General features: G+C 42.4%; 1 protein-coding gene across 2 annotated transcripts; it reads left to right on the top strand.

Moving 5' to 3' along the window:
- Window positions 1-905: 905 nt before the first annotated feature.
- ASRGL1 (asparaginase and isoaspartyl peptidase 1) lies at window positions 906-26,910 on the top strand. 2 transcript variants are annotated; one of them, XM_046017753.1, is made up of 7 exons: window positions 906-1,015; window positions 2,265-2,465; window positions 15,236-15,378; window positions 15,962-16,119; window positions 24,259-24,377; window positions 25,124-25,234; window positions 25,676-26,910. In XM_046017753.1, the coding sequence occupies exons 2-7, from the start codon at window positions 2,276-2,278 to the stop codon at window positions 25,879-25,881; spliced, it is 927 nt and encodes a 308-aa protein (XP_045873709.1). In that variant the 5' UTR covers window positions 906-1,015; window positions 2,265-2,275; the 3' UTR covers window positions 25,882-26,910. The 2 variants fall into 2 exon arrangements, with proteins under 2 accessions (XP_045873709.1, XP_045873708.1); XM_046017752.1 differs by lacking the exon at window positions 906-1,015 and adding an exon at window positions 1,048-1,233 and having other exon boundaries at window positions 25,676-26,909.
- Window positions 26,911-27,611: the final 701 nt, after the last annotated feature.

Below are 27,611 nucleotides of genomic sequence, written 5' to 3'. Positions count from 1 at the left end.
AATCGGGTCCTGCATTATCAGTGTCTTAAACTGGGGAGGCTGTGTGATGCTATTTGTTGGACAAAGTGAAAACTTGTCTTTGACATTGGCTCATCCAACCAATTAAAAGTTTAAAGCAAATTACTAATGAAAATAAAATTATAATTCAAAAGGCTACTTTGCATATTAGAATAATGTATCCTTTGGCTCATGCCACTAATCTTGTATCAGATAGTTGTTTTACTGGATAGAAATTAAACTCCTCCCATTGGAAGGACACCATGACACTGGGAATGGGGCTATGCAGATACAGGTGATTGGTCCAAGTCATCAAGGGGATCAGAGCCTTAAGGGAACTCTCTAGGGCAGGTTGAAAAAAAAAATGTGTCAACAACAACAACTAAGGGCACATGTGGTTTAAAGAATTTAGAGGTGGGCTCCTGGAAGCTCAGAGGAGGGAGTAGCCTAGGGTTTCAGACCCTTCCGAGCACTCCCAGCTCTGAAGAACCAGACCAATTAAAGTTTATCTTTCTGTTCTTTACAAAAGGTTAAGGGAAAAGACGATTAAAAGGGAAAGATTTGAATTTAAACAAATTACAAGAATGAGAAACATTTCGAGAAGAGGAAGTATATTAGTGCGGACAGCATTGCTTTTTTCTTTTTTCTTTTTTAAGATTTATTTATTTGACAGAAAGAGACACAGGGAGAGAGGGAACACAAGCAAAGGGAGTGGGAGAGGGAGAAGCAGGCCTCCCGCTGAGCAGGGAGCCGGATTCCAGGCTCAGTCCCAGAACCCTGGGACCCTGACCTGAGCCGAAGGCAGACATTCAACAACTGAGCCACCCGGGCGCCCAGTCTTTCAATTTTCAGTCACAAAATCTTGGCACATCACGTATTTCGCCACCAAGGCCAACACCCCAGCCTCATAACGAGGAAGAGGAGGTTCCCCCTTCCGCCAAGAAGCTCGGGTGAGTGGAAGACCCGCACAGGAAGACAGCCTGCTGGGGTCAGACACGCAGCAGAGACTCGAGCAAAGGTACGAGGTGTTGCTCGGCGGCGGGACTTTACGGTAACTGAGCTGCGCGCCGGCCCCGCCCTCGTGCGCAAGCGCGGAGCCGTTGTCCCCGGAGCGGTTGCGAGCCCAGCGGTTTCCCGCACAGGCTCGCTCAGGCGCTGAACCGCGCAGGTTCGGAGGCTGGCCGGGTGGCCCGGCCCAGCCTGAATCCCCAGCGTTTGTCTCCCGCGGCGTCCTCAGTAAGTCGAGCGTCCAGCCGGAGCAGCCGCCGGAGACCGGGAAAGCACCCTGCCGGGTGGTGGGGGTCCGGAATGGGGTGGGGGCCGGGGATGGGGTGGGGGCGGGGCCGAGGGTGGGGGGCCGCCGACGAACGGGCACTGCCCGAGAATGTCAAGGCTAAGGGATTCCAGTGAGATGTGGCGCATCTCTTTTTGGGGGGCGGGGGAGGGGGACCTGGACCTCTGCAGCGCGGGGTATCCCCCAGAAGTCCGTGTCCCTGGCCCAGTGTGTCCCTACATGGCCTGGACTGGACGATCCCAGGGAGCGTGGATACTGAGTGTCGCTGGCAAGTGTATGCGCGGTTCACAACGGAGCACCTGCCCCTGGGTCTGCAGCCCTCCGGGCCTGTTGGGTAGAACCTGCCTTTCCCCACCAGGAATAATCCTGAAGCCAGTTTCCTCCCACTGAGGTAGTGATGAGGAGGTTGGAATTGGTGGTTACCCTCAGATCCTCAAACCCTTCTTCCTTGGGGCCTGCCTGGCGTTCATGATTCCCAGCTGTCTTCCATCCCTAAACTCTGACAGTCCCAGAATGGCTTCTGAGGTCCTCCGAGATCCGGCTTTAGAGGATTTAGTAACTTTGCTTTGAAGCAGGATGGCCCGCAGCAGCCTGGTGTCCTTCCCAGAGGCTCCACCTGTGTCCCCGACTATCCCTACATGGTCCAGACTCCAGACCAATCCCAAGGCTCTTGGTTGCCTAGTCAGTGTGGCACCTGCCTTCAGATATCCAGGATTTACAGGCTTGGAGAAGGGACCATCATCCTAGGGGAAACCCAAGACCAGAAAGAGCCCAGGAGTAGGGCTCGAACTCTGTCTCTCCCCTCCGCCCCCAGCCCCTCGGTCTCAGGAAAATTTTTGAGGCTGTAAACCTTGCCTCCCTCCTGGGGTAGAAACTGGACCTAGTCTCCGGTGGAATCTCCCCCAGGAGATTATGCTCAGGGTAGTTTTCTTGGACCCTTTCGAAGTGACACTTCCATCTTCCTGATCCCTAGGATCCGTCGCCATGAATCCCGTCATCGTGGTCCATGGTGGCGGAGCCAGCAGTATCTCTAAGGACCGGAAAGAGCGGGTGCGCCAGGGCATCATCAAAGCCGCCGAGGTGGGTTACAAAATCCTGAAGGAGGGAGGGAGCGCAGTTGACGCTGTGGAAGGAGCTGTGGCGTTCCTGGAAGATCATCCTGAGTTCAACGCAGGTATGTTTGCGGTGCAGTTAGTAACTGATGCCAAATGAGGTTAAGCTTATCCCCCGAAACAAATAGAATCTAAAGTGCCAATGAATCTAGTAAGCTTTTCGGTAAAATATGCTAGAATATTTAATTTTTCTCTTTTTACCTGTTGACCAAGTTGCTTTAAGAATTTTTAAATCCAGGGGCGCCTGGGTGGCTCAGTGGGTTAAAGCCTCTGCCTTCCGGCGCAGGTCATGATCTCAGGGTCCTGGGATCAAGCCCTGCATTGGGCTCTCTGCTCAGCGGGGAGCCTGCTTCTTCCCTCTCTCTCTGCCTGCCTCTCTGCCTACTTGTGATCTCTGTCTCTGTCAAATAAGTAGATAAAATATTTTTTAAAAAAAGAATTTTTAAATCCATCAGTTCACTTTTTTTAACTTGCTTCAAGAGAATTCACATACTGAGACGCTTTTTTAGTAGATCTTTTCATGGGTGGGGATACACTATATACTATAAAGCATACCCATTTTAAGGTCTGAAAAATATATACACCTGTGTAACCACACCACGAGATTTGAAACATTGCCGTAGGGGCACCCAGGTGGCTCAGTCAAGTGTCTGCCTTCCGCTCAGGTCACGGTCCCAGGAACCCCGTATCCCGGGAGCCAGTGCTTCTCCCTCTCCCTCTGCCTGCTGCTCCCCCTGCCTGTGCGCTCTCACTTTCTCTCTCTCTCTCTCTGTCAAATAAATAAATAAAATCCTTTAAAAAAAATAAAAATAAAGCATTTCCATCATAACCCAGAATTTCCTTCATGCCGCTTTGCATTTAATCTGCCCTCATCCCCACTACCAGGTATCCACTGCTCCTTTGTCATTATAGATTAATTTGCCTTCTCCAGAATTCTATATAAATGGAATCGTGCAGAGTGTAATCTTTTCTGTTTGGCTTCTTTCTCTTAGTTGATCCCTTTTTAGAGTAATAATCATCGTAACTACTACAAGTATCTACTATGTATCAGCCAATGGTCTGAGAAATTTGCATGATTGAACTCATTTAAGCTGCATTATGAGTTAAGTATAATTCTTATGCTCATTGATCTTAAAATAGAGAGCCTAAAATCTAGGGATTAAAATACTGCTTGGGATACCACCCACCCAACATCTGTCAGAGAAAAGAATTTCAGGACATCTGACCCAATTAGTCATGAAATACTGAGTATTTGTTGCAGCCCCTCACTTCTGCTAAGCACTCTTTAACACTTACGGAAGATTTCATAGTCAGCCTGACCATACAATAAGGCATAAGTTCATTGTTATGGCTATGTTGGTTGAGTCAGAATTTACTAGATGTCCCCCGCAACACCGCGACCTGCCTCCCCTGTTGCCAGCAGAGGGAGTAGCCTGCTGTTTCATGGGAGTCTTGTTCGAGGATATGCCATTAGCAGGTGGGACCCTCTGGCTGACAAACACCCTCTTATTCACAAAGGACTTTGATTTGGACAGGTCTTCTGGTCTGCCACTCTCTAAACTACTGGGATCAGTCATTTGCATAAACTGGAGAGTATCGATTCAGAACTGGAGTGGCTAGTTCTCATCTTTGCTCTATACCAGAGCCTGACTTCTAAGTGACTCACTTCTTCTGTCCCAGGTGTCTGCTATACAGCACATTGAGGGAGAAGAGAATAAAATCGTACAATCTGTAGCTTTTCGAGTCTGGATTCTTCATTTAGTATAACGCGTTGGAGGGCCACCCATGTTGACATGAATATTAATAGTCCATCCGTGGGGCGCCTGGGTAGTTCAGTGGGTTAAAGCCTCTGCCTTTGGCTCAGTCATGATCCCAGGGTCCTGGGATTGAGCCCCGCATCGCATCGGGCTCTCTGCTCAGCAGGGATCCTGCTTTCCTTCCTCTCTCTCTGCCTTACTTGTGATCTCTGTCTGTCAAATAAATAACAAAAATCTAAAAAAAAAAAAATAGTCCATCCATTCCTACTGGTTTTTTTTATCCATTTTTTTAATTTCTTTTCAGCGTAACAGTATTCATTGTTTTTGCACCCCACCCAGTGCTCCATGCAATACATGCCCTCCCTATTATCCACCACCTGGTTCCCCCAAACTCCCACCCCCCACCCCTTCAAAACCCTCAGGTTGTTTTTCAGAGTCCATAGTCTCTCATGGTTCATCTCCCCTTCCAATTTCCCTCAACTCCCTTCTCCTCACCATCTCCCCATGTCCTCCATGTTCTTTGTTATGCTCCACAAATAAGTGAGACCATATGATAATTGACTCTCTCTGCTTGACTTATTTCACTCAGCATAATCTCTTCCAGTCCCATCCATGTTGCTACAAAAGTTGGGCATTCATCCTTTCTGATGGAGGCATAATACTCTATAGTGTATATGGACCACATCTTCCTTATCCATTCGTCCCTTGAAGGGCATCTTGGTTCTTTCCACAGTTTGGCGACCATGGCCTTTGCTGCTATAAACATTGGGGTACAGATGGCCCTTCTTTTCACTACATCTGTATCTTTGGGGTAAATACCCAGCAGTGCAATTGCAGGGTCATAGAGAAGCTCTATTTTTAATTTCTTGAGGAATCTCCACACTGTTCTCCAAAGTGGCTGCACCAACTTGCATTCCCACCAACAGTGTAAGAGGGTTCCCCTTTCTCCACACCCTCTCCAACACACGTTGTTTCCTGTCTTGCTAATTTGGGCCATTCTAACTGGTGTAAGGTGATATCTCAATGTGGTTTTAATTTGAATCTCCCTGATGGCTAGTGATGATGAACATTTTTTCATGTGTCTGATAGCCATTTGTATGTCTTCATTGGAGAAGTGTCTGTTCATATCTTCGGCCCATTTTTTGATATTCACAAATCAATCAGTGTGATAGAACAAATAAGAGAAGAGAGAAGAACCACATGGTCCTCTCAATTGATGCAGAAAAAGCATTTGACAAAATCCAGCATCCATTCCTGATTAAAACACTTCAAAGTATAGGGATAGAGGGAACATTCCTGAACTCCATAAAATCTATGAAAGAACCACAGCAAATATCATCCTCAGTGGGAAAAAGCTTACAGCCTTCCCGTTGAGATCAGGAACAAGACAAGGATGCCCACTCTCACCACTCTTGTTCAACATAGTATTAGAAGTCCTAGCAACGGCAATCAGACAACAAAGAGAAATAAAAGGTATCAAAATTGGCAATGAAGAAGTCAAACTCTGTCTCTTCGCAGATGACATGATTCTTTATATGGAAAACCCCAAAGACTCCACCCCCAAACTACTAGAACTCGTACAGCAATTCAGTAACGTGGCAGGATACAAAGTCAACGTACAGAAATCAGTGGCTTTCTTATACACTAACAATGAAAATACAGAAAGGGAAATTAGAGAATCGATTCCATTTACTATAGCACCAAGAACCATAAGATACCTGGGAATAAACCTAACCAAAGAGGTAAATGATCTGTACTCGAACTACAGAACACTCATGAAAGAAATTAAAGAAGACACCAAAAGATGGAAGACCATTCCATGCTCTTGGATTGGAAGAATAAACATTGTTAAAATGTCTATACTGCCTAGAGCAATCTATACTTTTAATGCCATTCCGATCAAAATCCCACCAGTATTTTTCAAAGAACTGGAACAAATAATCCTAAAATTTGTATGGAATCAGAAGAGACCCCGAATTGCTAAGGAAATGTTGAAAAACAAAAACAAAAGGTTACCCGATTTCAAGCTTTACTACAAAGCTGTGATCACCAAGACAGCGTGGTACTGGCATAAAAACAGACACATAGACCAGTGGAACAGAGTAGAGAACCCAGATATGGACCCTCAACTCTAGGTCAAATAATCTTTGACAAAACAGGAAAAAATATACAGTGGACAAAAGACAGTCTCTTCAAGAAATGGTGCTGGGAAAACTGGACAGCTGTCTGTAGAAGAATGAAACTTGACCATTCTCTTACACCGTACACAAAGATAAACTCGAAATGGATAAAAGACCTCAACGTGAGACAGGAATCCATCAGAATCCTAGAGGAGAACATAGGCAGTAACCTCTTTGCTATCAGCCACAGCAACTTCTTTCAAGGTATGTCTCCAAAGGCAAAGGAAACAAAAGCGAAAATGAACTTTTGGGACTTCATCAAGATCAAAAGCTTCTGCACAGCAAAGGAAACAGTCAACAAAACAAAGAGGCAACCCACAGAATGGGAGAAGATATTTGCAAATGACAGTACAGACAAAAGGTTGATATCCAGGATATATAAAGAACTCCTCAAACTCAACACACACAAAACAGATAATCATCCATTCCTACTGTTAAGTAGCATTCCATTGTATGAATATACTAATTCTTGGTCATTTACCAACCAGAGGACATGGCCAATTGGGGGCCATTACAGATCACTAGAAACAATTGCATACAGGTTTTTGTGTGAACATAAGTTTTTCTTTCTCTTGGGTGAATACAAAGGGGTGGGATTGCTGGTTGTAGGGCAGGTGTGTATATCACTTTATTTGAAACTGCCGAACTGTCTTCCACAGTGACTCCCATTTTCCCTTCCCACCAGCAGTGTATGAAAGCTCTAGTTTCTCCACATCCTCACCAGCCCTTGGTGTTGTCAGTGTTTGTGTTTTAGCCATTCTAACAGCTGTGTGGTGGGATCTCATTCTAGTGTTAATTTGCATTTCCCTAACAGCAAATGTTTATTGTAATATCTTTTCAAGTATTTTGTCAATATCTGTATTGTGTTTTTTATTATTACTGAGTTTTAATAATTCTTCATAAATTCTAGATTTTGGCCTTTTATCAGGCCTTTTATTGCAAATAATTTCTTTTGGTCTGTGGCTTGTCTTTTCTTTCTCTTAAGACTGTCTTTCAATGGGGGCGCCTGGGTGGCTCAGTGGGCTAAAGCCTCTGCCTTTGGCTCAGGTCATGATCCCAGGGTCCTGGGATCGAGCCCCGCATTGGGCTCTCTGTTCAGCGGGGAGCCTGCTTCCTCCTCTTTTCTGTCTGCTTCTCTGCCTACTTGTGATCTCTGTCTGTCAAATGAATAAATAAAATCTTAAAAAAAAAAAAGTGTCTTTCAATGAGCACAAGTTCTTAATTTTGTAGGAGTCCAGTTTTTTAATGGACTGTGCTTTTTATGTCATACCTTAAGACCTATCTGTCTATGCTGACTGGCTCAGTCAGGTAAGCATCTGCCTTCAGCCGATGTACTGGGATTGAGCCCCAAGTCGGGCTCCTTGCTCAATGGGGAGTCTGCTTCTGCCTCTGCTCATACTCTCTGTCTCTGTCTCTCTCTTTCTCTCTCTCTCTCTCAAATAAATGAAGTCTTTAAAATCTTTAAAAAATCTTTAAAATCTTTAAAAGAATACATATGTGACCCTGCGTTAGGCAGATAGATATATAGAGAGAGAGATATAGATATATAGATAGATGTATAGATATATAGATATATATGGATAGATAGATATAGATAGATAGATATCTATATATAGATATATATAGATAGATAGATATCTGCCTAACACAGGGTCACATATGTTTTCTTTTATGTGTTTTCTAGAAATTTTATAGTTTCAGGTTTTGTATTTACATCTCTGATCCATTTTTAATAATTTTTTGTATATGGTGTGAGGTGTTTATCAAAGTTGTTTTTGCATAATTGTTCCAGCGCCAATTATTGAAAAAGCAATTCTTTCTTCATGGAATGCCTTTCCACCTTTGTGAAAAATCACTTGACTTTGTATATATGGGTCTATTTCTGGACTCTAATCCATTGGTCTATGTGTGTAACCTTTCACTGATACCACACTGTCTGGATGACTGTAGTTTTATATTGTCTTAAAATCAGGTAGTAAGAGTCTTGCAATTCTTGGTGCATATGTGGGTAACTGTTTCGGCTATCCTAGTTCCTTTGTCTTTCCACCAATTTGAGAATCACCATGTCAGTTCCTACCAAAGAAAGTCCTGCTAGAATTTTGACTAAGCCTGTATTAACTCTATATATCAGTTTGGGCGAACTGAAATCTGAGCAGTACTGAGCCTTTCAATGCAGTACTTCCAAAGCACAGTAATACTTGCATTTGTCTCGATCTTTGATCTGTCTCATCAGTGTTTTGTGGTTTTTAGCAGCATATCTTATAAATATTTTTGTTAGATTTATACTTAGTATTTCATGTCTTTTGGTACTATTGTAAATGTTACTTTTTACAATTGTCTCTAGTATAAAAGTACAATTGATCTTTTGCATACTTGCCATCTGTAGATCTTTGGTCTACAAAGTCTTTGGTCTTTGTAGATCTGTAGATCAGGTCTTTGTCTCATTTTGTTGTTGTTATTTGTTTTTTGTTTTTCCTTCTTTGTCTCATTTTTTAATCAGATTTTTTGTTTTCTTATTGTTGAGTTATAAGAGTTCTTTGTATATTTTAAATAATAGTCCTCTATCAGATGTGTCTTTTAAGAATACTTTTTCCTAGTCTGTGGTTTGTCCCCTCATTCTCTTGACAGTGTCTTTCATATGGCAGAAATTTTTTGTTTTATTGACGTCCAGTGTAACAATTTTTTTCTTTCACGGATCATGTCTTTTATGTTGTATCTTAAAAGCCAATCCCAAGGTCATCTGGATTTTCTCCTATGTTATCTTCTAGGAGTTTTATAATTTCACATTTTACATTGTGATCCATTTTGAGTTAATTCTATGAAGGGTGTATGGTCTGGGTTTAGATTTTTTTTTTTTTTGTTAGTCCTTTTTTTTTTTTTAAGATGTTGCATTTATAGGGGCACGTGGATGGTACGGTTGGTCTGTTGAGCATCCAACCCTTGGTTTTGGCTCAGGGTCATGAGATCGAGTCCCACTTCAGGCTCCGTGCTCAGCACAGAGTCTGCTTGTGTTTCTCTCTCCCTCTCCCTCTGCCTCTCCCCACCTTGCTTGTGCTCTCTCATGCATGTGAGTTCTCTCTCTAAAATAAATAAGTCTTGGTTTTTTTTTTAATTTATTGATTTGAGAATAAATCTCTTGCAAGAGAGAGAGCACAAGCAGGGGGAGCAGGAGAGAAAGGGAGAAACAGACTCCTCACCCAGCAGGGAGCCCAACGTGGGGCTCCATCTCTGCACCATGAGATTGTGACCTGAGCTAAAGGCAGCCACTTAACCAACTGAGCCACCCAAGTGCCCCTAAAATAAATCTTCTTTAAAAAGATGTTGAATTCATTGGTGTAAGAGTTATTTACAATATAGTTTATTATTTTTTTGATGTCTGTAAGGTCTCTAAAGAGGTCCCATCTTTCATTCTTGATATTTGAATTTTTGTCTTTTTTCTTGGTTGGTCTAGCTAGAGTTTATCAAGTTTGGTTTTGAGGGCTTTTTTAGTTTTTTTGTTTTCAAAAAAACAGTAGCTTTTGGTTTTTGGAGGATTTTGTGGAATTTTTTATTATTTTTTCTTTTACTGTTTTTCTCTTCTGAATTTCATTGATTTATCTGTATTATATCCTTTCTTCAGCTTACTTTAGGAATAATTTACTATTATTTTTAGATCACTAATTTGAGACCAGTCTTTCCTAATACAAGCATTTAATACTTTAAATTTTCCTCTGAGCCCTGCTTTGATTATATCCTGTAAGTTTTCACATGTTGTCTTCTCATTTTCATTCTGTTTAAAACATGTTATAATTTCATTTGTGACTTCCACATTGAACAGTGGGTTATTTAAAAGTGAGATAATGTCCAAATATTTGTGGATTTGCCAAATATCTGTCTTATTTTTATTTTAATTCTGTTAACAATCAAAGGACATACTCTGTGTTATTTACATTCTTTTGAACTTTGTAAGGTTTGAGTTTTGACCCAGAATATGGTCTCTCTTAGTATATATCCTATTTGCATTTAAAAAGAATATATACTCTGCTATTATTGTATGGAAAGTTCTGTAAATCTCAGTAAGGTCAAGTTAGTTGATAGTGTTGTTCAGATCTTCTATCCCTTCATTTTCTGTCTATTTCTGAATAAAAGAACTAAAATCTAACCAAGTTGAAATCAAAAAAGCTATTAATGAGGTGCAATCAAAATGGAGGCTCTCACTGCTAGGATAAATGAGGCAGAAGAAAGAATTAGTGATATAGAAGACCAAATGACAGAGAATAAAGAAGCTGAGCAAAAGAGGGACAAACAGCTACTGGACCACGACGGGAGAATTCGAGAGATAAGTGACACCATAAGACGAAACAACATTAGAATAATTGGGATTCCAGAAGAAGAAGAAACAGAGAGGGGAGCAGAAGGTCTATTGGAGAGAATTATTGGAGAGAATTTCCCTAATATGGCAAAGGGAACAAGCATCAAAATCCAGGAGGTGCAGAGAACCCCCTCAAAATCAACAAGAATAGGTCCACACCCTGTCACCTAATAGTAAAATTTACAACTCTTAGTGACAAAGAGAAAATCCTGAAAGCATCCCGGGAAAAGAAGTCTGTAACATACAATGGTAAAAATATTAGATTGGCAGCAGACTTATCCACAGAGACCTGGAAGGCCAGAAAGAGCTGGCATGATATATTCAGAGCACTCAACGAGAAAAACATGCAGCCAAGAAGACTATACCCAGCTAGGCTATCATTGAAAATAGAAGGAGAGATAAAAAGCTTCCAGGACAAACAAAAACTGAAAGAATTTGCAAACACCAAACCAGCTCTACAGGAAATATTGAAAGGGGTCCTCTAAGCAAAGAGAGAGCCTAAAAGTAGTAGATCAGAAAGGTACAGAGACAATATACAGTAACAGTCACCTTACAGACTAATAATGGCACTAAATTCATATCTCTCAATAGTTACCCTGAATGTTAATGGGGTAAATGCCCCAATCAAAAGACACAGGGTATCAGAATGGATAAAAAACCAAAACCCATCTCTATGTTGCCTACAAGAAACTCATTTTAGATGCGAAGACACCTCCAGATGTGGAAAACAATTGACCATGCTAATAGGCATCAGAAGAAAGCTGGGGTGGCAATCCTTATATCAGATCAATTAGATTTTCAGCCAAAGACTATAATAAGAGATGAGGAAGGACACTATATCATACTCAAAGGGTCTGTCCAATAAGAAGATCTAACAATTTTAAATATCTATGCCCCTAACGTGGGAGCAGCCAACTATATCAACCAATTAATAACAAAATCAAAGAAACACATCAATAATAATACAGTAATAGTAGGGGACTTTAACACTCCCCTCACTGAAATGGACAGATCATCCAAGCAAAAGATCAACAAGGAAATAAAGGCCTTAAATGACACACTGGACCAGATGGACATCACAGATATATTCAGAACATTTCATCCCAAAGCAACAGAATACACATTCTTCTCTAGTGCACATGGAACATTCTCCAGAATAGATCACATCCTGGGTCACAAATCAGATCTCAACTGGTATCAGAAGATTAGGATCATTCCCTGCATATTTTCAGACCACAATGCTCTGAAGCTAGAACTCAATCACAAGAGGAAAGCTGGAAAGAACCCAAATACATGGAGACTAAACAGCATCCTTATAAAGAATGAATGGGTCAACCAGGAAATTAAAGAAGAATTGAAAAAATTCATGGAAACAAATGATAATGAAAACACAACGGTTCAAAATCTGTGAGACGCAACAAAGACAGTCCTGAGAGGAAACTATATAGTGGTACAAGCCTTTCTCAAGAAACAAGAAAGGTCTCAAGTACACAACCTAACCCTACACCTAAAGGAGCTGGAGAAAGAACAAGAAAGAAACCCTAAACCCAGCAGGAGAAGAGAAATCATAAAGATCAGTGCAAAAATCAATGAAATAGAAACCAAAAAAAACAATAGAAAAAGTCAATGAAACTAGGAGCTGGTTCTTTGAAAGAATCAATAAGATTGATAAACCCCTGGCCAGACTTATCCAAAAGAAAATAGAAAGGACCCAAATAAATAAAATCATGAATGAAAGAGGAGAGATCACAACTAACACCATTTTCTGTCTATTTCTGTTGATTACTGAGAGAGGAGTGTTGAAGTCTTTAATTGTGGATTTCTCCATTTCTCCTTTGACTTTTATCAGTTTTGCTTCATATATTTCGAAGTTGTTTTTAGATACATAGGCTGCTGTCTTCTGTGTGAACTGACCCCTTTATCAGTGCAAAATGTCATTATTAACATTCCTTGTTCTGAAGTCTACTTTGCTGGGTGTTAATATAGCTTCTCCAGCTTTCATTTAATTCATTTTAGCATGGTATAACTTTTTCCATCCTTTTATTTTTAACCTATCTATATCTTTATATTTAATGTAGATTTCTTTTAGGTAGCACATGGTTGTAGCCTACATTTTTTTTTAAAGATTTTATTTATTTATTTGACAGACAGAGATCACAAGTAGGCAGAGAGGCAGGCAGAGAGAGGAAGGGAAGCAGGCTCCCTGCTGAGCAGAGAGCCCGATGCGGGGCTCGATCCCAGGACCCTGAGATCATGACCTGAGCAGATGGCAGAGGCTTTAACCCACTGAGCCACCCAGGCGCCCCTGTAGCCTACATTTTTATACAGTCTGACCATCTCTGCTTTTTATTGGGATGTTTATGCCATTTTTATTTAATGTGATTATTGATGGTCAGGTATAAATCTGTCATCTTGCTATTTGTCTTCTATTTGTCCCATCCATTCATTGTTCCTTTTTTCTCTTTTCCTGTCACCTTTTGGGTTGAGTGTTGTTTATGATTCTGTCTTACCTTTTTGTTGGCATAATAGCTAGACTTCTTTTTTTAGGTTATTTTAGAGTTTATAGTATACATCTCTCACTTGTCACAGTTTACCTTCAAGTCATACTTCATACATAATGTCAGAACCTTGTAATGGCATACTTGTTTCCCCTTTCCTAGCCTTTGTGCTATTGCTGTCATATATTTCACTTCTGTGTATGTTATAAATTACCCAATATGTTATTATTTTTGCCTTAAATAGCTTTATATAGATATAGATATACACACACATACATATATATATATATATTTTTTTTTTTTTTTGAGAGAGAGAGATTGAGCATGAGTAGAGGGGAAGGGCAAAAGGAGAGGGAAAAGGAAAGAATCTTAAGCAGACCCTGACGAGTGTAGAGCCCTATGTGGGGTTTGAACTCACAACCCTGAGATCATGACCTGAGCCAAAATCGAGTTGGATGCTTAGCCAACTGAACCATCCAGACACCCCTAAACCCCTAAATAACCAGAAAAAATATTTCTGCTTATCCATATACCAGCCATTTCCTGTGCTTTTCCTTCCTTTGTGTGGCTTATGATTGCTGTCCACTGTCCTTTTCTTTTCCTTCTTCCTGGAGACTCCTTTACATTTCTTGTAATGCACATCTGCTATTGGCCATTTCTTTCAGCTTTTATGTAACTGAAAAAGTCTTTGTTTTCAGTTTTTGAAAGATACTTTCACTGGTTATTGAACTTCCAACTTGACAGGCTTTTGTGTGTGTGTGTTTTGTCATTGTTGTGTTTAATTTCAGCGCATTAAAGACATTGCTCCACTATCTTCTGGGCTGCATCATTTCTGACAAGAAACATATTTTCATTCTCATTTCTTTTCCCCTCTTCCTAATGCTTCTCTCTGGCTACTTTTAATATTTTCTGTCTCATTAGCACCAAGCTGTTTGAACAAGATGTAATGTAATTTACATTATATACATATAATGTATATAATATGCATACATATTGCATGTAATTTTCTTCATGTTTCTTTTGTTTGGAGTTTAGTGAGCTTCTCAGATCTGTGAATTTGTAGTTTTAATCAAATGTGAAAATTTTTTCTTGGTTTTTCTTTAAATATTTTGTTGCCCCTCTGTCTCACCTCTCCTTTTAGAGATTCCAATTACACATAGATTGGGTTGCTTGAAATTGTCCCTAAGCTCAATGGTCCTCTGTTAATTTGGGGTTTTTTTTATCCTTTTTTATTTTTCATTTCAGACAGTTTCTATTGCTGTGTCATCGTGTTCATTAGTCTTTCCTGCTGCAGTGTCTAACCTTGTTTTAATCCCATCCAGTGTGTTTTCCACTTCAGGTGTTTTTTTTTTATCTCTAGAAAAGTTCTGTTTGGGTCCTTTTTATATTTTCCTTCATGTTCTGGTACATACAGAATATAGTTATAACAGCTATTTTATTAACATCCTTGTCTACTTTCTATCATTTATGTCATTTATGATCTGTTACTATTAAGGTTTTTCTCCCCCCCCCTTCTCATTATGGGTCATATTTTCTTGCTTCTTTGTGTGCCTGGAAATTTCTTATTGGATGCCAAACATTGTGAATTTTACCTTATTAGGTACTGGGCAGTTTTATAATCCTTTAAATATTCTTGAGCTTTGTTCTTATCCCATTTTACAGATGAGGAAACAGGCACAAAGAGGTAAAGCGTAGCTAGCCTTACAGCCATTATCTGGGCAAAAGCAGTGGGAGGAAGGGTGCTGGTGGTAAAGAAAGCAGCATGCACAAGGGCACTGAGCAATGAGAACTCATGGAAACCTAATATCTCAGTAAAATGCAGCCAAGGAAGGGGGATACAGCTGGTAAAGGAGATCAGAAGCCAGATTGAGAAGGGTTTCATATTTTATATTTTATAGGTCATGGGGTGCCGAGCTAGATGTGCGTTTCCAAACCTATTTGTCTGGCAATGGAGTAGAGGATGAATTAAAGTCGGTGGCTTAGAGGAAACTTGGGAGCCATTTCTAAGTTCTTAATTCTTGCTTTTCAACTTCTCTTTGGTTTTAGGTTGTGGATCTGTCTTGAATGTAAATGGTGACGTTGAAATGGATGCCAGTATCATGAGTGGAAAAGACCTGTCTGCAGGAGCTGTGTCTGCAGTTAGCTGTATAGCAAATCCCATTAAACTTGCACGGCTTGTTATGGAAAAGGTGTGTGACGAAAGCATCCTCTTCATAAGAAATTATTACCGCTGTACTTTAGCAACTTTAGCAACAGTTGCTAACTGTAGGGAAATACTTGTGAGCACTGTCCTCCTAAAACTATATAAAAGAACAGAAGCAATGTTATTTAAATTTATCAAATAAGCCGAGACTCGGCGCTGTTGACAGTGGAATTTGACTAGTAATCCCTTGTCCAACAATTACTTTGTTTTCACGTTGTCTTCCTGTATTTTTTTAAGTCTTTTTCAACGCGTATGACGTAATAGATACAAACTAAACAGACCAAATATTTAATAGCATGTGTAAAATAAACATGAATTATGTTCCCTAAACTTAAGATCGTACATGAATACCTTTCTAGTACCATTCCATCACTTTGGGAGTTTTTTAAAAATACGAGGTCTCAGAGTGCCAGGCCCTGTTCAACATTCAGAAAAGCAAGCCAGTGGAATTTGCATCTTTGAGGCTTTGTACCCAGAGAGAAGTAATTATATCCACACAGTTGGAACGGTTAAAAAGATTTTAACTATTTCAAAAAACTAACCATGTTTCTGTTTCTTTCTGGCTCAAGACAACTCACTGCTTTCTGACGGACCAGGGTGCAGCAAAATTTGCAGCAGCCATGGGGGTTCCCACGATTCCCAAAGAGCAGCTGGTGACAGAGAGAAACATAAAACGTCTAGAAAAAGAGAAGCATGAGAAAGGTGCTCTGAAGCTAGACTTCCAACAGTAAGTGTCATCTGTGGCTCATAGTTTGTGGACTTACTCAGGTGTATCAGACAAGTATCTGATTACCTACATTTCATAGATAAGTCAAGAATCACTTGGTAGTTTCAGTTTTTGTACAGAGCAATTGACACTGTATCATGGAAAAACTGCTCTTTTGATTCTTACATTTAACCTCATTTATTAGTTCTATAATAACAACTCAGATTCAGCCAAGAGTTCCTTCTCCAATAGTAGAGTGCCTTGTGTTACGTATTAACTGCTGATGCCTCTTGATCAGTTTGTACCATAAGCAGACAAAACAGGCTATCTGGGATCTCGTGTACCCTCTGAAGTTACTTGAGCGTGCTGCCCTAGGGCAGAGGAATCCATACAGTTCCCAGAAGTTTGAATTAATCATTTGTTCTGAATTATGGTTATCTGTGTTACAGATTTCAAAGCCCAAAATAAAAGCCCCCTTATTCAAAGCAAAATTTGAAAAATAAAATTGGAATATGGGCTGGGAGTTTATAATGGGATATAATTATTAACTCTGCATACTCCTTCTAAGATCTGTCATTTTGAACCAGCAGTATACTTTAATATCACCTAGGGAGCTTTTTCAAAATATACATGCCTGGTCCCCTTCCCTAAAGAATCTATTTTAATAGATTTGAGGTAAAAAGGCCAGGCAGATGTATTAGGAAAAAGTTTCCCAGGTAGTTCTGATGTGTCCCCAGCTTAAGAATCTGTTTTACAAAATCAGCCATGTACTGGTAGCTTTTGACAACCTTACCAAGTGTGCTGTTGTACCTGTAGGCTAGAGTCACAGGATTGGGGCTGCTTTATCGATGGTTCTTGGGTATTTTAACAGATGTTACCACATCGCTTTCCAGAAATTCTGCAACAGCTCACATCTCTACCAGCCGGTATTCCCCTTAGATATAAGCGAGAGAGCCCCCACCCTGGGTCCTGCACTTTAGAGGAACACCCCCCCCCCATCACAAATACACAAAACAGTTGGCTTATTACCGACACCTGGGGCACCTCTGTCACTCAGCAGTGGCATAGCATGACCCTTAACCCTCATCATCCACTCTTATGATTAATGCCACTCAGCCCCCAGGGAAATGCTTCCCTGCATCTCTTGCTCTATGTCTTGGAAGCGAAGGCCACCTAAATCTAAAGATTTATGGATTGTGCCACTGCTGATACCGGAAATGGACACTGCTTCAGAGTGGGGGGAAGAATTGAACAACAGAAGGACTTAGGTAAGAGGAAAAGACAAGACAAATTAATAACTTGTCAAATAAATTCTTATATAACAAAGTAATTGTTTCCCAGTAGTGCCAAGTATCCATTTTCTTGCCTCCTTACATGTATGCTCTGATTCTGGTGGGATTCCTGGATTAGTACAATATCTGCAAGACTTGCATATGAGGACTGATGACCATCAGTCTAAAATATGTACATGTGCAGGTCTAGACCAGCACTATCCAATAGGAAGGCAAGAGCTGCATTTGCAATTTAAAATTTTTCTAGTAGCCACAATAAAAAATTAAAAAGAAACAGGTATGGGGCACCTGGGTGGTTCAGTCAGTTAAACATCTGACTCTTGATTTTGGCTCAGGTCATGATCCCAGGGTCATGAGATCAAGCCCCACATCAGGCTCCACACTCAGTGCAGGTCTGCTTGAGATTCTTTCTCTCCCACTGATCCTCCCCACCCCACCTCACATTCTCTCTGTCTCTTAAAAAAAAAAAAAAAACCCATACACAGGTGAAATTAATATGTTTAACCCAATATAACCAAAATACTATCATTTCCGCATGTAATCAATATAAGAAATTATTTGAGATATTTTACAGTCTTCTTTCACACTAAATCTTCAGAAATCTGACCCATATGCCAGGCTTGCAGCACACCTCCCCACCTCACCCTGGGGGCTGCCCACACTTCCAGTGGCCAGTGGTGCGGGTAGCTCATGCCGGCCACATTGGACAGTGCAGGTGTAGACAGAACCTGCCTGAAGAACTCGCTCTATGTTGGCAAGTAAATGGACATTGAATGTTAGCTATGATTTTATTTGTAAAAATATGTTAAAATTTTTAGCTTTTAAAGAATTTTAAAATGTTATATTCACTAATTATAATTCATGTTTTACCTGTACTATTAATAGATAATTTGGTATATTTTTGGAAAAAGCCTAACTTTTTGCAGTTATATCTGCAGTTCATTTGTATGTACTCAGTTATATTTGCTGTTCATTTTTGATGAAAATATATCCCAATTTTGTACACTTTCAAAACAATCACATCTTTTGAATCCCTAGATTATTGAAAATGCATGTTAAGTCAAGATTTTGATAGAAAAAGAATACAAAAGTGAACAAAAGAAAACAAAAAGCTGAGAGGAAAAAAGGAAAATAATCTTCCAGGACACAGCCCACATGCATTTTAAAAAAGAACATAGTAAAGAGTCGTCTTCCAGGATGATCCACCTAATGTTCACAAGCGGGACATTCCAAATTCTTGGTCCAGTGAAGATTTAATTACCTTTCGGAACTGTGAAAATTATTAAGAGTATTATTCTTGCCACATCCTCAGTTTGAACAGTTTCGATGAAATCCCAGCGGTTTTCCATCCTTTACTACAGGAAGAGCTAATTGCTAATCACAATCACACACCAAAAGGACATGTGCAGTCAGTAGGATTGGGGAAACCAGCAGCCAAAAACAGAGGAAAAAGAAAAAGACCATCTGAAACAGGGATGTAATGTTCTTGAAAGAATAATACAGTGTGCCCGATATTTAGCCATGGCACTCCATCATCAGCACTGTGTTTACAAAACACGGTGGGACATTTCTAGGCTTAATAAAAATTATTTCAGAATTTAATAATACATGTAATTAAGACAAAAAATAATAAAACTAATGATCACTATCTAGGATAAAGAATTCAGACATTAATTTAGGGGGTGATAAGCGAGAGAGGAAATCAAACACCTAAAATGTTTTTAACAAAATATTCAGTTCAACTAGAAGGTACCATGGTCAGAAGACACGTCAAGCAACTAACATTTATTGTATGTATCGCTGTACCACCCCAAGCAGAAAAACAAGTCTAACTCACCTGCTTTTTGGAAGTAGACATTTTGGATTTAGAGAAGAAGTGGGGAGAACTTTTCATCTTGGGCATCAATTTAAAAGACCATCAAAGGCCATGGGGCACCTGGGTAGCTCAGTTAAAGTGACCAACTCTTGATTTTGACACAGATCTTGATCTCAGGGCTGTGAGATCAAGCCCTGCGTCAGGCTCCATACTCCGTGCAGAGTCTGCTTGAGATCCTCCCCCTGCCTCTCCCCTTACCCAGTCTGCACATGCACACTTTCTCTAAAATAAAGCTTTAAGACTGTCAAAGGCAAGCCTGTGATAATGGAGTGAACGTGGTTGGTAAATAAAAGATATATAAACATGAAGTTTGGCCAAGAACCCAGAAGTCTTCCATGTGACACGTATGCTCACAGTTCGAAACTACTTCTAGGAGGTGTGTCCCTAGTGTGCGCCAGCACCCACGTGGTGGACAGCAGAAGGTCCAACACGGGATTCTCTAGACAGGCCCAAAATGGAACAGCATGCTCAAACTCCTATCTGACCTTGGAACAAATCTCAAGACAGATGGTAGCCATGACCAACTCAGTTCTGTTAAAGTAATTACACTGAATTTAGATTAAAAAATTCCATGAAACCTGGGGAGATGGAGAGGAGAGGGAGTTGTGGGAAATTGGAAGGGGAGATGAACCATGAGAGACTATGGACTCTGAAAAACAACCTGAGGGTTTTGAAGGGGTGGGGGGTGGGAGGTTGGGGAACTAGGTGGAGGGTAATAGAGAGGGCACGTATTGCATGGAGCACTGGGTGTGGTGCAAAAACAATGAGTACTGTTACGCTGAAAATAAATAAATAAATTTTAAAAAAAAATTCCATGAAACCACAGAAGATTCTCAAAGAGTAAATTATGGACTCAGACAGTGAAATTAATTTTGATGCTACTACAGTCACTTAATATGAACTCTTAATTTCTATTGATAATCTTAATAAAAGCTTTAAAAATCTTTTTGGCTATTTCACTTTTAAAAGGATTGAAAATATATCATTAAATATATTATTGAATATATATTATTAAAATATATTAAGTTTAGAGAAAAACAAAATCACACTGCATGTAAAATATGCAAGAAGAATAACATTCCAGGGCTCCTGGGTGGCTCAGTCTGTTACTTAAGAGTGTCCAACTCTTGATTTCAGCTCAGGTCATGATTCAGGGCCATGAGATGGAGCCCCAGGGTTCCGCACTGGGTGTGGCACCTGGTTGGGATTCTCTTTCCCTCTCCCTTTGTGCCTCCCGCCACTTGGTACTCTCTGCACTCTCTCTAAAAAGAGAAGGAGAAGGAAGAAGAAGAATAGCATTCCAGTAAAATAAAAGGAACCTGAAAGAAGTCAACAAAAATTCTTGCCTACCTTGAAGGAGAAGATTCACCTACAAATAATCCCCAAATCAGCTCCCATAGAGGCTGTCTTTCTGTCTGTTGTATATCAGAGCGTACTGCCATTTGAAGAGAGACTTGGCCAAAAACACAGCTGCTACTTTCAGTCTTCTTTATAATCCACTGGCAGTGAAATGTGAAAGAGCTGCGTGGATTTTGGTGCTGCTGAAGAGACAGTATAAATGACTACAGGGAGCGATCATGACGTGTATGATCAAATTATGAAATAATGTCTTCTGTTACAGAAATGTATCCTGCATGCCCGGCAGCATTTGAGCTGGTAATGTTCAAATCAGGAGTTCCTTTCCAAATCTAAGGATTGCCTTAAGAATTTTGTTGCACTTTCCAGTTGCTGCTGCCTCAGCAGAGGGAAGCTTCTCCAAATTAAAAACCTGCTAAGAACTACCCAGACTCAAAAAAGATCTGTCTTATGTGGCAGTTTGTCAAGAGAATGCATGTTGTACGGACATACGATTATAAGAGCATCCTGCTTCCTGAAATGAAAGCAGGAAAATCAACCTCATGGAGTAAACAATAATTTATAGGGGGGGTGTGTGTGTGCACGTGCGCACGCGCGTGCGCCACTTATCTAGCCACCAACTGATGATCAACAAAAGACCCAGATGGGCACAATAATAATTACATCAAGTCATTATTGGTAGTTTGTCCACTTTTGGTCATGTAAAAACCATGGCTTTGCAATAGTTTTGAAGACATATGCACCACACTAAGATAAAAGAACGTATCTACAGCTTCTAAAAAGTGAACAGGTGGTGTAATGGCCACCATTTGTACCTTGTAGTCATGCCTCCACACCTTACGAATGTTAGGGGTAGGCCTGCCACCAGCAGAGTCTGGGGGTGTCCCCCGCATCTGACATGAGGAGGGTAATGCTGTCACTTTAAGTTGTATCCCCTGTCAACACGTGTGAGCTTTTGGCATTTGTTAGTGGGCCATTTGTTTCTATGGATTTGTTTCTATTTTTGTCCTATGATCATTTTTTCTCTTTCATTGTTATGTCCCTTCTTCTCAGTCTTAAGGCTGTCTACTCTGTTTTAAAAAAAAAAATTCCAAATCTGTTATTTTTAGTCTTGCTTTTGCTTTGCTTATGGTATTTTTGCCATACACAAGTTTTTACTTTTTTGTAATCAAATACGCAATCTGCCTCTCTTGTATAGTTCGTAGGACTAGAAACGTAGAAGGTATTTCCTACCCTAAGACGTCTGTAGTCCCCTAGACTTTCCTGAAGAATTCTGTTTTATGTTTTATATTCAGGCCTTGAACTCTCTGGAGCTGATTTTTGTGAATGCAAGAAGACAGGGTTCCTGTTTTCTTCCTAGCAGACGCCAGATTTCTCTTTGTAGCCCCTGAATGCCAGCCCACACCCAGCTGCAATTCACTTCCTCCGTGTGATTGCCCAATAGGTACCTCAAGTTTGTGTCCAAAATTGAACCCACATTTCGCCACCTAACCTCGCTCCCCATGCACTGTAAACCAACAGACACCAAAAAAACCCATTCCTAATAGTCTGCATTTCAGTGAATGGTTTCTGTATCCTTTCTGTTCTGGAAGCCAAAGCCTTAGAGCCGTCCCTAATCTTTCTCATACCCAGCTCCCCCGCAAAGTCTGTCAGCTCTGCCTTCAGTGTCCTAAGCCAAGCCCACTTCTCCGTGTCCCAGGGGGACCCTAATGAGGCCAGCAACCCTTCAAGCCTCCTGACAGTCTCTAGTTCCACTCTGGTCTCCCTCAGGCCACACACAATTGCCAGAGTAATTATTCTAAGAGAAACTTTTCGTACATGTGCAGCCTACCTATGGAAGTGCACAAGTCTTACATCACCTCTGATGACTTTTCACAGTGGACCCATATAACCAGCCCCCAGGTGGGGAAACAGATCATCACCCGATGTCTTCCCCCCACCCCCCCGCCATGCTCCCTTCCATTCCCAGTCCTGCCCTAAAGGCAGCCACTTACCTGGCTTCTAACACTGTAGAGGGCTGTTGCCAGTTTTCGAACTTGATTTAAGTGGAACCATATAGTATGTACTTTATTTCTTTTCTCATTGTATTTCTGAGACCCTTCCATGTGTCACATCCACAGTAGCTCATTCTCATGGCGGCAGAGGATTCTGTCCCATGCCTAGATCTCAGCCCACCCCCTCTGCCTTTGCTGGACATTTACATCACTTTCAGCTTTCTGTTACTACAAACAGTCCTGCTGTGAGCATTTTGCTGTATGTTTTTTGGTGAATGTAGCTCCACATTTCTGTTGGGAGAATGCAGAAATGTAGGAGCGTGATTGCCAAGTCAGCGTCGGTAGATTATGCCAGATGGTTTTCCAAAGAGTTGCCCCAGTTTATGTTTCTAGCTGTAGTGACTGAGTGTTCCAGTCCTGCATATCCTGACCCACACCTGATACTGAGTAGTCTTTGTTTTAGCCATCCTGATGGATGGGTGTAGTGGTAAAGAATGATATTTTTAAAACTGAACTCATCTTGTGACACACCTTGGCTCAGGTTTGTCAGTGTCTTCCCATCTCACTCAGGGCCTATGCGTTGGAGGACGCTATAATTTAGTGTTCAAATCAGAACTTGACTTTGAAAGTGAAAGGGGAACTGTGACACACATAAATCAGGACAGTCCTGGGTCACCAGGGTACAGTCACCCCGCCCATCAGAGCCTCCATGGTCTGGCTGCCGGCCATCCCCTGAGGGATGTCCCCTACCCTCTGTCCCTCACTTTATTCACTGCAACCACAGTGACCTCCAAATTCCATGAGTTTTACAACCATGTTCCAGCTTCAGGAGCATTCTCCCCAGCAAGCCTGGGGATTGCCCTCACCTCCTTCAGAGAGGCCCTGCGTAAAGCCCTCTCCATACTGCTGGAATCATCATTTTTACTGTTGTTCCATAAAAAAAAATTTTTATCACCCTGTTGCCCTGTGCCCCCATATGCAAGCTGCACAGGAGAAGGGACTTTGTCCATTTACTTCACTGCCGTGCCCAGCACTTACTACACGTCTTGAATATAGTTCATTATAGAATCTGGGTGTGGGTATTATGGCTGTTGTACAGTTTCTTCCAATTCTTTTCACTTGAAAATGTATAATATGTTAGAGAAAACAATAGCGTATTACATCTTTACAGCAAGCCCTGTGAAACAGGCAAAGTGGGGTGTGACAGGCAGCATCAGCATCACCTGGGAGGCTGTGAGAAATGCAGGGTCTTGGGTCCCCTGTACTCACCGACTCGGGATCTTGGGGGTGGGCTCAGGGGTCCAAGGGATTTTTATGCACACAACGTTTGAGATGCACTCAATTATTTTTATCCCCATTTTATAGGCGGGGAAAATGAGACACGGAGAAGAAAACTTAGTTGTAACTAAGTCACATGGCTAGAGGACGGTGATGCTGGGATGGGATGTGCTCTAGAGGCATGTCTGGCAACCTATCTGACCTGCAGAATGAAAAGCTAATGTGAGCCGTGAATGGTGCAATCAAAGCGTGTCCCGTTTGCCCTTAGCATCTAACGTGGGGATTTAAGGGCTGTTCAGCTACAATGTTGCTTGTGATGGCGTGTCTCGTCTCAGTCTGTCACTTTTCTCTTTATTCTTGGCAGAGACTTGGGAACCGTGGGGGCCGTCGCCTTGGACTGCAAAGGAAATGTGGCCTACGCAACCTCGACGGGCGGCATCATTAATAAAATGGTCGGCCGCGTTGGGGACTCTCCATGCGTAGGTAGGCTCCCTGGCTGGCTGCCGCCCCGCCCCTTCCGCTACTGTCCACCGTCCACTGGTCTCCCTCTCTTCCCTCCCCGCCTCTTCCGGCCGCTCCGACACTTCCGGGAGCGCGGGGGGGGGCGGGGCATCGCTTTTAGCGGGAGCCTGTATCTAGCGGGCACGGACTTCCCCGCGGTTGGTGGCTCCGGGGATGACATGGGGAGGCTCTGGTGGTCCCCAGCGAGCCCCCGAGGGCCTCTTTCTTCTCTCTAGCCCCAGCCTCAGGTTCTGCGGTCCTAGTCCGGAAGAGTTGCATATACAAAGCCTCTTCCCAGGCATGGGCTCAAATTAACAAACTGAGAAAAAGCTGAGAATTTAGGTTGGCAGCTCCTAGATCTGAGTGGTCTGAAAGTGACGTAGTGCGGCTACAAATGGAAATATTTGCGTTGACATTGAAGTACATTCCCGGGCGTGGGTCAGTGGCCAGGCTGGGAGTGGCCGAACAGGCCCCAAAGAGGAGGAGAAGGAGCCTTCCTGGAGGAGCTGCTCCCTGAGCTCAGGCCAACCCCAGCATCGCCACCACTGATTTCGGGGTGAAACCTGGCCGGTTCTACTCCACCTTTGCATCTCAAGGTCACGGCTACTGACCTTCGTTCATTCTTTGGCACTCTGGGATTTAACATTTAGGTAGCATTAGACTTGATACGTGTTTGAATTTCTTCACTGTTGCTGCTCAGTTAGAACCAGTCCACCTTTTTTGAGCAGGATCCGGAGGTTATGCTGACAATGAAATTGGTGCCATTTCAACAACGGGGCACGGGGAGAGCATCCTGAAGGTGAATCTGGCCAGACTGACTCTCTTCCACGTAGAACAAGGTACATAGAGCAAGTTCATACAGTCTGAAGACAAGTGAATGGAAGCGCTTTATAAACAGGCTGTAAAGTATCTGAAACCCTTTCTCGTTTGCTTTAGATGTTCCTTTCAGGTTAACACTACTTTGACTTCTTCCCACCTTGTGTTAGGATCTGGAAAGAAGTGCACCTAGAATACTGTCATGTTGGGCATCTCAGGGGCGGTAGAGAGACTTTGAGCCTGGGTGTGGGAGAGAAGGCAGCTCCGCTTAGGCGGATGCTCGGCTCCATCTCCGTGCAAAGAGGGCCTCTTATGGTGAGGACCCTTCTTTGAAGCATTCAAATAGAAATCATTTGCCCAAAATCTTTTGTTAACTCATTTGGGTTTTCATACTGCAACTGATTTTCCCATCAGATTCCTTTCATTACAGTGCGTGTTGTTTCTCAACCTTTCCTTGTTTTCAGGAAAGACATTGGAAGAGGCGGCTGACATGTCGTTGGGTTATATGAAGTCAAAGCTGAAGGGTTTAGGCGGCGTCATCTTGGTCAGCAAAGCAGGAGACTGGGCGGTGAAGTGGACCTCCACCTCCATGCCCTGGGCGGCCGCCAAGGATGGCAAGCTGCACTCTGGAATCGATCTCCATGAGACCAGTGTCGCTGATCTGCCCTAGGGCCCCGAAGATTGTGTTCTAGATGCTAGCTTGGAGGGAAAGGCTGGTATCCTGGTGTGGAGACTTCACTTAATCAATTAGATCTAGAAATGGAAAATTCTGCAGTCTGTCACTCGCTTTGTCGCCTTGATCAATGAGTATCTGAGTGTTTGGTTGAGGGGCGGTTCGCAAAGTGCCGAGAGAAACGCCCCTACTAAGGTCAAAGTAAGACCAGTGCAGATGACCAAATCCTGAGTCTTTCTTATGAATTGTCCCTGGTATCTTAGATTAGAAAGAAGAAACGACATGATCTGAGCAGAACAGCAGCCACCTCAGTGCAGGGAGTTCCATCTGGGATCAGAAGACCCGAAGCAGGGACAGAAGCAGCAGGCTCGAAAGCTGGGGGGACCGAGGCCAACACCTCCTCGGGCTGTCTTGGTTGCAGAGTTCATGTTAAGTCAGAAGAATAGCAGGGAAAAGAACCCATGAGAGGAGAAGCTGATTTTTCTTTCTAAGAAGGTTCATATCTCCTCTGACTTACTAATGTAGACATATTTCCAGATCCTTTAAAAGTAGCCTCTGGTAACCCATAGCCCCCAGTCTGGAGGTGAAGGGTGTAACGAAGACTCTGCGGGGCTCCTGCAGGTCCCGTGGGCTCCCAGGTGAGTCTGCTGGCCTAGCAATTCCCACCAGCCTCTGCCTGCTGCAGGCCCTTCTGTGCTCATGCTGAGGAAGGGGGCTCATGAACTCTCCGCCGCTGCTCTAACCAGAGCCCAATGGGGATGCCCCTCGACCTACTGCATTCTCTCGCTGTCCAGGGCCGTGGGCCCCCACATGACTGCAGGTGCCGTGTGTTCAGCATGGTCAGCGTGACAAAAAACGTAATTTCCCTGGCGGAAACTGTTTCTACCCATCTCTCTTTACACTGGAAATGATATTTCTGCTGTGACGGTTTTTTAGTCTCTCAGGTCTTACCTTCTCTCTGGAAAGAAATTGCTTAACTTTAAATTCCATGTGCTACTAATAAAATTTATTTTGAAAGAATAACAGTGTGGTTAGGAGTCACTGTTGACAAAGACCAGAGTGTCCACAGGCTCCCGTTGTTTCGGTCGGTTCAGACAGGCGTACTAACTCCAGAGGACTTTCAAGAGGAGGGTGGTGTGGGGCTGTCCATACGTCCTGCCCCATGGAGTAGATTGGACAGTTTTTCAGAGAAATGGAGGTTTTTCTCGGTGGGTTAAGAGAGAGACCAGGCCACCGTTTACAAGGATCAACAGGGAAAATAGTAAGCGTTCTCGAAGTTTACCAGACAGCCAGCCCCTTCCAGATCCCTGCCCATGACCTTCCCAGGCCGGCCGACCGCTCTGAGCTACGGACGAGGAGGTGGCACTCGGGCCCAGCTGAGTCTGACTCCTGACTGTCCCCACCATTCGGATGACCCTGGGCAAGTTAACTCCTAGGAATGTTTTCATCTGTAGAATGGATTGCCATGGGGGCGCCTGGGTGGCTCAGTGGATTAAGCCGCTGCCTTCGGCTCAGGTCATGATCTCAGGGTCCTGGGATCGAGCCCCGCATCGGGCTCTCTGCTCCGCAGGGAGCCTGCTTCCTCCTCTCTCTCTGCCTGCCTCTCTGCCTACTTGTGATCTCTCTCTCTGTCAAATAAATAAATAATCTTTAAAAAAAAAATAGAATGGATTGCCATGAAGACTAAACGAAATTAAAGGAAAACTACTCCATGTTGATCTTAAGGA

Source organism: Meles meles, chromosome 8 (assembly GCF_922984935.1).
Source record: "Meles meles chromosome 8, mMelMel3.1 paternal haplotype, whole genome shotgun sequence".
NCBI lineage: Eukaryota > Metazoa > Chordata > Mammalia > Carnivora > Mustelidae > Meles > Meles meles.
The sequence above is the reverse complement of the archived record's forward strand: the minus strand, read 5'-3'. Positions and strand labels throughout refer to the sequence as shown.

Bases quoted from the DNA above. Each gene is read 5' to 3' on its own strand.
- ASRGL1 (XM_046017753.1), top strand. From the start codon at position 2,276: ATGAATCCCGTCATCGTGGTCCATGGTGGCGGAGCCAGCAGTATCTCT. The intron at 15,379-15,961 runs GTGTGTGACGAA...TTCTGGCTCAAG, and splicing joins CACGGCTTGTTATGGAAAAG to ACAACTCACTGCTTTCTGAC. The intron at 16,120-24,258 runs GTAAGTGTCATC...TATTCTTGGCAG, and splicing joins CTGAAGCTAGACTTCCAACA to AGACTTGGGAACCGTGGGGG.